The 12501-nt window shown below is 40.8% G+C and overlaps 1 protein-coding gene across 3 annotated transcripts in view; it reads right to left on the bottom strand.

Moving 5' to 3' along the window:
* HELLS (helicase, lymphoid specific) overlaps nucleotides 1-12501 on the bottom strand; it is a 73097-nt gene that overhangs the window by 34496 nt on the left and 26100 nt on the right. For all 3 annotated transcript variants that reach the window (XM_078776524.1, XM_078776523.1, XM_068113604.2), the window contains 2 exons: nucleotides 4220-4316; nucleotides 3952-4113 (listed from right to left, as the gene is read on the bottom strand). In XM_078776524.1, the coding sequence (XP_078632650.1) occupies nucleotides 3952-4113; nucleotides 4220-4316 (259 nt within the window). The remainder of the gene's footprint in view (nucleotides 1-3951; nucleotides 4114-4219; nucleotides 4317-12501) is intronic.

Genomic DNA, 12501 nt, shown 5'->3' with positions numbered 1-12501 from the left:
ATTTATTTCCTTAATTGTAGAATGAATGACAAAAACTTACAAACCGCAACTGGGTTTTAACTTTCAAGCATTATATCTACTCAATACTAAGCCCAATGAATGTGAAATATGATGACGTAATATAATAATTAGTAACCAAATTAACTTTTGGTCTAGTTGTTCAATATTTCAATAGTCCCAGGTTTGTTTGGGGAGGTTTCACCAACCAGTGTATGTGTAATGCTTACATTACCCTGCACATGCAAAGTGAAAAGCGGGGTTAAGTGATTGGCTCACTTTTACTGTCGGTCTGTCTGTCTACAGTAAAGACGTCAGTTTATAATCGAGGAACTGCTTAATTTCAATTGAATGTTATACGGTATTTTAAAACATTGCAAAACACGAATCAGAACACAAACCTGCAGTTTAGCAGTACTTTGGCTCTGAATTTGGCATATTGTATGGAATCTCCACAGTGCGCATGCGTGCTCGGGAGGAGTGAGATAGTTTTTAAGCGGTGAGGTCGCTTCAACATTTGGCTGTCTTTCCTTCCACCCATCAAAAATGAAGAATAATCTTTCTAACCCACCGTGTTTAATTCTAAAGGGTTCTAAAGTGTAATTCTGGGTGGTTCTACAGGGTGATTCTATGGGGTTCCAAAGGGCAATTCTGTGGGGTTCCAAAGGGTAAATGTAATGGGTTCTAAAGGGTAATTTGAAAGGGTTCTAAAGTGTAATTCTAATGGGTTTCGTTTGTTTCTAGGCTTTGCCTATTTCAAATTAAAAATGCCAAACTGAACCGCTTCCTTCAGACAAGGGTGCGATTTTTATTTTAGTCTGTCTGCCTTGCAGTCAAAATTAATAATTTTGTCCAAAAAGTCAAAGGTCAGGATCACCCAAAATCATAAATTTTCATCCAATTGCCTGAAATTTTAATTTACTATTTGAGCTTTGTCATCAAATTTTTACCATAGCTTTATTATGAGTATGGAGAGGACAAATGAATAATTTGGTGAAAAGGTCAAAGGTAAGCATTACATAAAATCGTTAATTTTCATCCAATTGACCTGAAATTTTAAGAATTGGTCACTGAATTGGTTCACCAGTCAAAAGCTAGAAGCCAATGGGTTTTTACAGTGTAGCCCATAGGGCAAAGCTGTCTAGAACAGTGTTTGTCCATCTGTATGTATGTATGTATGTATGTCCCCTCAAACGTATACCAATCAGAACTGAGGATCTGGTCACATGACAGGGTGATATGATTACGTCTCATGTCATTATGGCGATAAGGTGGCTGACTCTCCACACACCACCATTTTGATTTATATGCCGTTCATGCCGAACATATCGTCGAACCTGTCATATATCACAATCACCATGCTCTACCTTGACGTTTTTCATTCAGTGTGAAACACAAAACAAACCGATTGTTAAAATGTCCATCAAATATCGAAAGCATCGGCGTTACGGCTCTTCCAACAAAACGGTGCGTACCCAACCCCTGTGGGGTATAATCTAGTTTACAGTAGATCTTCCCTCAGTTCTGCAAGTAGAACCTACCTCATGGATGTCTGGATTCCTAGAAATTTCTTTGTTTAGTGCTATAAACAGCATTAGTGACTGTTTAATAAGCTAATCATGTGTGTTTGTGGTTTATAATACTTTACAAACCTGGCTACGTCGCTGTTACTTTTGGTCTTGGTTTTTTTAGATCAAAAGAACAAAGGTCAAGGTTCCATAAAATCATCAATTTCTATCTGATTTATTTGCAATTTGAGCATGTTGAGGCACTGAAGCCTATTGCTTTTGAGGTTAAAAATTTCAAGGTCACCCAAAATATTACGCCATTTTACATAATCTCAACCAATCAAATTAACTGCTTGTTCTCAGTGTTCGGGAATATCGAGATTCAGACAAAATTCAGCTGCTCAAAGGAAATAGAGATCGTGCTCGGAAACGCAAAACACGAGTTTAAAAGACCTTTCCCATGTCCATTTTTCTCAAGACTGTGGGGTAAGGTGTTCTGTGCATACGCATAGTGATGGCGGCGGGAGGTGGGGGGGTGGGGGGGAACCACATTATTCATTTTCAACTTTGTGCTACGTGTCAATGTGCGATGTTGATATTTACTGACTTTCCATCCGCTTTAACATTTTTCGTAATTACTAATCACCTCCACGCAGTGAATAAATCCGTGTTAGCAATTGTAGGGCTGCCGGCTGCATAAATTCCTTATCTTATCCAATCGCCTTGTGAATCTTGGAACAGATGAGGTTATGCATTCTGCAATATGGATATCGCCCATAGGCCCAAGGGATGGATGGGTTTTAATTGTTGGACAGTTAATTCGTAATTACGTGTCAATCAGATCCAGATGTTTCATACCGTATGAGCCCATTTAGTGATTGTCAAGTTAGTTCTTGACCATCACTAAGTACTTGACCTCTTGTCAAGTTAGCACATCAAGTACCTCAAGTACCTGACCACTTGTCAAGGACTTCCTTGTCGCCCCCCCCCCCCCCCCCGTCCCCCCTTTTCCTTTCGACATTTTGGATTAGATTGCCCACTTTCCTATAATTTCACCCTCTTTATAATGTGTGTGGTCATCCGAGGATAATTTTAATCAACGCTCATAATTTTTTCCTCTCTTTCACGGGTAGTTTCCTCAAGCCCGGCCTGCATGTATTCACCAGATATGCCATGAAGTACAGTGACGACAGGTGCGTCAGTGAAAAAAAGCGAAGAAGGTTCTGGCCCGCCCTCAAAGGGTCTTTACAGAAGGGTAAACGTGGCGAGAGGCCTTAGTGAGTATGTTGGGCTGGCAGAACGGCCTAGAGATACGCATACTCACCTCTGAGCTGTTTAGCCTGGGATCCCGACCGGTATTTTGCAGGCAAGGTGATTCATCAATGTGTGGGCCAGTCCCTCGAATGTACGTTAAACTGGATGTCCCGTCTGCGGTGGCTATGAAAATAAAGGTAGATGGTCCTGTTCAATTGCCTGAATACTAATGATGAACAGGAAGTAACGTGTGGTGAAGTAGATTCCCATTGAGTGATCATTCGGGCCTGAACTTCCTTGTTCATGACTGTCAAATTACAAGAGTCGATTCAAGAGTTTACAAGAGTAAAAATGAATTGCAAATTAATGGTTCGAACATTTTATTAATATATTGTTTTCTGAGCTTTTTATGTTGGTTAATAATTCTATTCTTTAGGTTTGAAGTCTTCTGAAATGGCTTCCAGTTAAGTTAGACTATTTTAAATTTGATTTTGAACAGCTTATGGTGTTCTGCTGCTGAGCCTGCTGGGGAAGCTTAGAACTCTTTTATATGCACCCCATCCCCCCCCCCCCACCCCCCCCAACCCAATATAATTTACTGACAATGCCAGTGCACTGCTAGTATTGACCTTTGGCCCCAGGTGCCACAAACCGTAACTACACCACTGGTTCTATTAACTCTCTAGTCACCATTATAGTAAAAAAAAAAATTAAGAAAATGTGAGTGAAATTTGGTTAAGGGTATTACTCTTAGCTGTCACTTAATAAAACATTTTTTGGCCTTTTTTCCTCGTCAGTCACAGACACTACGGAGATGGATACTTTGAGACCCGGTAGATCACCGTTCCATCTCCTGAGGCCCACTCATGTGGGAGGATAGCAGTCAAAAACAACTTGCATATAGACACACACACACAGATAACACACAGATAACACACACACACACACACACACACACACACACACACACACACACACACACACACACACACACACACACACACACACACACACACACACACACACACAGAGACCTGGGAGGGCTCCGTTCCACCTTCTGAAACCCACATTTGGCAATACCAACCAACGACACACACATATATGTAATAATCATATAAATTGCATTCAAGATGGTGTCAGTAGCTTTCATTTAACTTTGCTTTGGCATACACAAAGTATTTTGTATCTCTACCTTTTTGTAAGTGAGCATGTCCGATATGGTACCATCCAAAATAGATGTGTAGTAGTCCTTCTGTAGAGAGCAGAGTGGTGCATAGACGAGAACTTCTTGCTTGGGTGGCAAGCCAATGGCCACATCGATTTTGAGACGTCGCAAGAGAAACGGAGTGAGGATCTAACGTACAGAAGGAAAGCAGACACCAGGTTTGCAGTGAAATCCATGTTTTCCATAAGTACGTGAAAGACTGAATTATAAAGTGCCACTCACTACCCCACAGTACCTGATGAAGTTTTTTCAGGATCTGTTCATTTTGTTCTTTCTTCACCAACTCTTCAGTACACTGGGAAATTCGTGCCACATCAAACCATGACTCAAAGCTGTGATGTGACGAGAAGAAAATGAATTTAGAAAAGTACGAATATGTCAGAATAGTTTTAACTAAGTATTTGGAAATACGTTATTCACCAATTATGGGCGTCTAAACGCCAAAAGGGCTCTTTACTTGCAAAATCAGATTTACTTGGATTAATCATTGTAAACTCATCATAGTGTTAATGTAAATACTAATTAACAATAGGCTTAAGCAATAGAACACACAACCAAGATACTTTTCTTGCATTATGAAGCATTTATTAAATGTGGGTTCTCCGAATCTGATGTGCCATACTCTATGTTAGAGTGTAGGTGTGCAGTTTATTCGCAAGGGTTATACTGGGTGGTTTGCTATTGCCTTTCCAGCAGTAGTTATGGCAGGAATTTGGAATTTGGCCAGGGTGGCAGCGATAGCTTGCCTACTCTTCACGCAGGATACTGCAGGATCCTTAAAATCCACCAACCATTGTCAGCAGATGGGACGCCGAATTTATTGTCCATCCGAGGGACGGCGCACACACATTGAAAGTTTATAGCTGGGTCGAGATTCAAACTCAGTCTCAACAGCTTAGAAGGGAGTGTGCAATCTCGGCAATTCTGCCAGACAAATGTGGATTAGCCAAAAATAACCAAAGATACATCAGGAAGCAACAATAAGAATAATGCTGGACCATTTGGATATGTCTCAGTTCAAGAAAAGATCGAGACTGGCCTTCCGAATGAGTGACTTGAACCTCTAGATTATGTGCTGACCATTACAAGCTGAGCCATTCCAAAGTTTGATTATGAAAAATAATCATAAGCATTACGCCTCGGTCCCCCATCGGTGAAGTGATGCGAGTTGACAAAGTGGAAGACGCAAGGCGGACATCTTGGATTTTGACGTGGCGACCCAATTGTCAATAGCGTTCTCCCTTATACGTAGATACACCCACACACCAGATGAGAAGTTAGTAGTTCGTTTATTTTTCCAAGATATTTCGCTCACAAGGTTCAGACATATATATGGTGGTGGCCATCTTGGATTTTGACGTGGCGACCCAATTTTCAATAGCGTTCTTCCTTATGCCTAGATACACCCACACACCAGATTAGAAGTTGGTACTTCGCTTATTTTTCAAGATATTCCGCTCACAAGGTTCAGACATACATGGCGGCGGCCATCTGGGATTTTGACGTGGGTTGCACCCACACAACAACGACACAACAACATGCATTTTAAGGCCATTTTCCCTGCTAGAGAATTAAATATATTAGCCTTGCGGTCCCCATGACAAACTTCTCTATTTTGCGGTATTTTCTGCATCTCTCCTTGTTAACCCCCTTGCCTGCATTTCTTCTTCCACCATCTTTAGCCAAGTCTTTCTCGGTCTTCCCAGTCCTCCACTTCCTTCTACATTCATTTCCATCACTCTTCTCAACCAGTCACTTTCATCCTTCCTCAACTCATGACCAAACCATCTAAACCTGTTCCACTTCACAGCATCAATCACAGGCTCTATTCCCATCATCTTCCGCAATTCATCATTTGTCTTCCTCTCTCTCAAAGATACTCCGCACATCCACCGAACCATTCGCATTTCCAGCCTTCGTTGCTGCTCTACGTGTCTTTTCTATTCGCATTACCCATGTCTCGCTCCCATAAATCACAACACTTCTCACACATGCGGCATACACCTTTCCCTTCAGCTTCAACGACACTCCCCTCCTCATCAGCACACCACTCAGTTCCCGAAACTTCTTCCATGCACATCTCACTCCAGCAACCGTTGCCGAGTCTGATCCACCTTCTCCATTCAGCATGTCTCCGAGGTAGCAAAATGTTTTCACACCTTCCAGCTTCACGCCGTCTCCAAGATCCAACTCAACATTTCCACCATCTGCAGCTCCCTGTGCACACCTTACATTTGAATGTAGCTGCCACACTGGTTAATGACCCTCTCAGACCACTACATTTTTGATGATCACACTCAGCGCACATTGTACATTGAATGGAGTTCACTCCGACACCCTTCCTGCACACAGCACATGGCCACTTCCCAGTTCCTTCCACCTCGCCACATGCTTTACCACTTGCCATCACCTTCGTCTTTCCTATATGCACCTTCAGACCTTTTGTCTCCATACATTCCTTCCACTTGTTCATCTTTTCCTTCAGTCCATCCATACTTTCCGCAATCAACACCAGATCATCTGCATACAACTCCCACGGTAAACCCTCCTTTACGTTCTGAGCCAGCACCTCCATCACAGCTACAAATAGTAGTGGACTTAGTACCGACCCCTGATGCACTCCCACCTTCACCTCAACCTCACCACTGTTCCTGTCCTTCGCCCTTACAGCTGTGCACGCTCTTTTGTACATTGCCATCACTACTCTGATCAACCATTCCTCCACTCCAAATTTCCTCAATGCCCATGTCAATACTTTGCATGGAACCCTATCGAATGCTTTCTCCAGATCAACAAACCCAAGAAACAACTTCTTCCTCTTCTCCATGTACTTCTCCTGCAACTGCCTCACAATAAAAAGCGCGTCTGTCGTTCCTCTTCCTGGCATAAATCCAAACTGCATTTCGTCGATCTTCACCTTCTTCCTTATCCTCCTCTCCAACACCCTTTCCAATACCTTCATCCATGCTCCAATAACTTTATCGCTCAGTACGAGCTACACTCCAGAGGGTCACCTTTCCCCTTGTATAGAGGGACGAGGGTACTCAGTTCCCAATCCACTAGAATGCGGCCTTCTTTCACCGCCAGATTACAGATCTCTGTCATTCTCTTCACACTCCAACTTCCTGCTGCCTTCAACATATCTCCCACCACTCCCGTCGGCCCTCCCGCTTTTCTACTCTTCATTGCTTTTATCGCTTCCTCAACTTCCTTCTCAGTTATCTTCTCTGCCGGTCCTAAAACTGGGTTACTCTCCATGTTGCCATCCCATTCATTCTCTGTATTCAACAGCATTTCCATATATCTTTTGCACCCACACACCAAATTCGAATTCGGTCCTTCGCTTACGCACGCACGCATGCACGCACGGACGGGAGGACGCACGGACGGGAAAACCATCGTCCCCCTTTCGCTCCGCGGTGCGACGGGGGACAATAAATAAAATAAACATATAGCTATATTCTCTACAAACATCATTCTTAATCAAATTTCATTTATCAAACATTTTTGAAGTCGATTTGAAGTCGGCACATTCGTCATCATATGGTTTGAGTAAGTTTTAACAAAACAATTCCCCAAACTCCTAATGGCATTTATCAATGGCAATCAAGGAGGAAAAACAAATCAAAGACAGAGCTGAGGTCTGACATTTCGATCACCGAATGGTCTTCGTCGTGACTGTGCAGACATTGTGAGAAAGCGGCTGATTGCAAATGTGATGCCTCTCTCATCGGAAGATACATAACACCTGACACACAATGCCTGCTCAGTCTTGGATGAACACCACTCGGTTGTCTTGTCTTCGATGCCTGCTGTGAAGCTATAATAGTCGGTTGTGCCTTCATGTTTTGGTACAAAATGCATTTTCAATACTGAAAGGTACCTGCAAACTGCAAAACAATATTTAATGTTATATATATCAAGAAAACTATTGGGAGTTCCGAATCAGAGTTCCTTCGTGGCCAGACGCCATCTTCTCTGCTTTAAGACTCTTCTAAAGCTGAAGATACCTGTTATACAGACTTGGCATTTAATATGGAATATATTTTTTGTGGGGGTGAACTTACTTTTCAAGATGACTTAGAACCAAAAGTTCATTGGAATTATGTTGAAATTATTCTAGATTTTGTTAATGTGACCTTTAAAAGAAACAAAAACCACATTTGACATTTTGAAACAAATAAATTGATCCTTGAAAGTGATGTAAACTGATATCGAACTCAATTCACGGACAGTACTGTGTTAAACTTCTGTGCGTTTTCCAGAAGTATCTCTTTATTTTGCACATTAGCCAAAAAATTTTTTAACAAAAACAAAAGTTAAATTACGACTGGGATTACGGACAGTAAAATTACAGTTCAGTACTTCGTGTAACCCCCACGAGCATTCAGGAGAGCACGTACACGTTGAGGCATGCTGTTCACGAGATTTGCCAAGGTTTGGACAGGAATCGCTTGCTATGCAGTGACAATAGCCTGCTGCAATTCACGCACAGAGGTTGGCTGCTGGCCCAAGTGGTCGATTTGATGCGTTAATTCTGCCTACAAGTTCTCTATCGGATTCATATCCGGGGACATGGCAGGCCACTCCATATGCTCTACACCACGGTCAGCAAGAAAGTGTTGGATCATGCGAGCACGATGAGGCCCTGCATTGTCATCTTGGAAGACAACGTTTCCTCAAAAGGCTGCATGAGCAAATGGAAGCAATGTTTCTTCCAGAATGGCCCTGTACTTGAACTGGTTCAGGTTTCCATTCAGAACAACCAGGTCAGTTTTGCCCCCTGCATGAAAAGCAGCCCAAACGGTCACCCCACCACCTCCAGCTTGGACTCTTGGCACTATACAATCTTTGTTGTAGACTTCATGCACTTGTCTGCGCACTCGGACGCGGCCATCTTGACGATAGACCAGAAATCTAGACTCGTCACTGAAGATCACGTGATTCCAGTGTCCTGGCTGCCATTGACAGTGCTTTCTGGCCCACTGCAATCGGCGCTGGCTGTGTTGTCTGGTCAGGCGTGGCTTTCTCAGGGGACGCCACGCCACCTGTGATATAATTCAGCCTGCTGTATATTTTGCCACGCCACCTGTGATATAATCCTGTTGTTGACTTCTTGCTGCGACAGACAATCAGTGACATGGTTCTTTTAACAAATAAATCACTGAAGTGTAAAAGAAACTCACCAGATTGATATGCTGAGTTAAGAAAGTAAACCCAAGTCAAGGAAAAAAAAATATTCCATATTAAATGCCAAGTCTGTATGTATATATATATATATATATATATATATATATATATATATATATATATATATATATATATATATATATATATATATATATATATATATATATATATATATATATATAGTGAAACCTTGACTTACGAGTTTAATTCGTTCTGTGACCGAGCTCGTAACTCAATTTGCTCGTTTCTCAAATTAAATTTCCCCATTAAAATGAATTGAAATGCTCTTAATCCGTTCCAGTCCCCCAAAAACCACACCAAATTTTTTTGAAATATATATATATAAATATCTCGCGCTTTATATTTCACCTGTATGCAGCATACAAGTTGGCAGGATGGCCTGGACTGGAGGTACGCACACTTGACTCTAAACTGTCCAGCCTGGGTTTGAATCCCGACCCAGCTATAACCTGTCATGTCTCACAGGCAGGGTGATTCATCAATGTGTGTACCGCTAAACTGGGCGCCCCGTTTGCGTCCCATTAGTTGTTGGATGTTAAGGATCTCACCGTGTCTTCCACAAAGAGAAGGCGAGCTATCGCCGGCACTCTGAACAAGTTGTGGCCTGGCATGCTCTTCTCCTCTGGCGTTATATACGTCCTCCTCGGCATCTTTTTCCAGAAGAGCCCTGTCTCGTCACAGTTGAAGATTTGCTGGGGGATGTATCCTTCGGCTTCTATCAGTTCGGCAAAAGTTATAATAAAATCTTCAGCTGCCTTCACATCCGAGCTTGCTGCCTCACCATGCCCGACGACGGAGTGAATGCCGGTCCTCTTCTTAAAATTATCAAACCATCCCCGACTGGCTTTGAATGACTCTTCCGATGCCTCGTCCGTTGATGTTCCCACCGTCTGATGCACCAAATCCCCGTAAATGTCTCGTGCCTTCTCACAGATGATGCTCTCGGTGACGGTATCTCCTGCGAGCTGCTTCTCCGTCAACCACACAAACAACAACTTCTCCATCTCTTCATGGACAGAGGTCCGGAGCTTTGAAATAATCTTAACGCCCTTGGCTGGCGTTATAGCCTTTATCGACTCCTTCTGCTTCAAAATCGTACATATCGTAGAAGTACTACACTACGATCGTACTGCCTCGCCAAGTCAACAACACGCACACCTCGCTCATGTTTTTCGACGATTACGTGTTTTATATCCAAGCTCGCTCGCTCGTAACTCAGATCTCGGCTCGCATCACAAAGCAAAAAATCTCGGAAAACTCGGCAAAGTATCTCGGAAAACTCGTAAGTTGGTGCACTCGTAAGTCAAGGTTTCACTGTATGTATATATATATATATATATATATATATATATATATATATATTTATATATATATATATATATATATATATATATATATATACACAGTATATATATATATATACAGTATATATATATATATATATATACATATACAGTATATATATATATATATACAGTATATATATATATATATATATATACAGTATATATATATATATATATACACTATATATATATATATATACACTATATATATATATATATATACACTATATATATATATATATATACACTATATATATATATATATACACAGTATATATATATATATATACACAGTATATATATATATATATATACACAGTATATATATATATATATATATACAGTATATATATATATATATATATATATATATATACAGTATATATATATATATATACAGTATATATATATATATATACAGTATATATATATATATACAGTATATATATATATATATATATATATATATATATATATATATATATATATATATATATATATATATATATATATATATATATATATACAGTATATATACATATACAGTATATATACATATACAGTATATATACATACATATACATACATATATATACATATACAGTATATATACATACATATATATACATATACAGTATATATACATACATATATATACATATACAGTATATATACATACATATATATACATATATATATATATATATATATACATATACATACAGTGGAACCTTGACTTACGAGTGCCCCAACTTACGAGTTTTTCGAGATACGAGCCGTCGCTCGGGCGGTTTATTGCTTTGAGATGCGAGCCGAGATCTGAGTTACGAGCTTTCGCCACCCGGTCACGTGGTTATCATGCCGTGCAAGTACAGTATCTCTGCCGTATATCGCTGCATTTTTGTTTTCGCATGTTGGTTATTTTGAGTTTACGCCAGCCGCCACCAGGTGGGTTCTGGTCACGTGGTTATCTTGCCGTGCAAGTACAGTATCTCTGCCGTATATCGCTGCATTTTTGTTTTCGCATGTTGGTTATTTTGAGTTTACGCCAGCCGCCACCAGGTGGGTTCTGGTCACGTGGTTATCTTGCCGTGCAAGTACAGTATCTCTGCCGTATATCGCTGCATTTTTGTTTTCGCATTTTGGTTATTTTGGAAAATTTCTTAGTTTTAACCATGGGGCCTAAGAAAGTGAGTGCCAAGTGCAGTGCTGAGAAGAAGAAGAGGATGATGTGCTTGGATATAAAACACGCAATCGTCGAAAAACATGAGCGAGGTGTGCGTGTTGTCGACTTGGTGAGGCGGATGTGAAGGCAGCTGAAGATTTTATTATAACTTTTGCCGAACTGATAGAAGCCGAACGATACATCCCCCAGCAAATCTTCAACTGTGACGAGACAGGGCTCTTCTGGAAAAAGATGCCGAGGAGGACGTATATAACGGCAGAGGAGAAGAGCATGCCAGGCCACAACTTGTTCAGAGTGCCGGCGATAGCTCGCCTTCTCTTTGTGGAAAACACGGTGAGATCCTTAACATCCAACAACTAATGGGACACAAACGGGGCGCCCAGTTTAGCGGTACACACATTGATGAATCACCCTGCCTGTGATTCACCCATGACAGGTTATAGCTGGGTCGGGATTCAAACCCAGGCTGGACAGTTTAGACTTTAGAGTCAAGTGTGCGTACCTCCAGTCCAGGCCATCCTGCCAACTTGTATGCTGCATACAGGTGAAATATAAAGCGCGAGATATTTTTATATATACTGTATATTTTTTTAAAAATTGGTGTGGTTTTTGGCGGGCTGGAATGGATTAATAGCATTTCAATGCATTTTAATGGGGAAATTTGATTTGAGAAACGAGCAATTTGAGTTACGAGCTCGGTCACAGAACGAATTAAACTCGTAAGTCAAGGTTCCACTGTATATGTATATATATATATATATATATATATATATA

The sequence above is a fragment of the Myxine glutinosa genome, chromosome 4, assembly GCF_964187855.1.
Source record: "Myxine glutinosa chromosome 4, kmMyxGlut1.1, whole genome shotgun sequence".
NCBI lineage: Eukaryota > Metazoa > Chordata > Myxini > Myxiniformes > Myxinidae > Myxine > Myxine glutinosa.
This window is presented reverse-complemented; position numbering and strand designations above follow the sequence as displayed.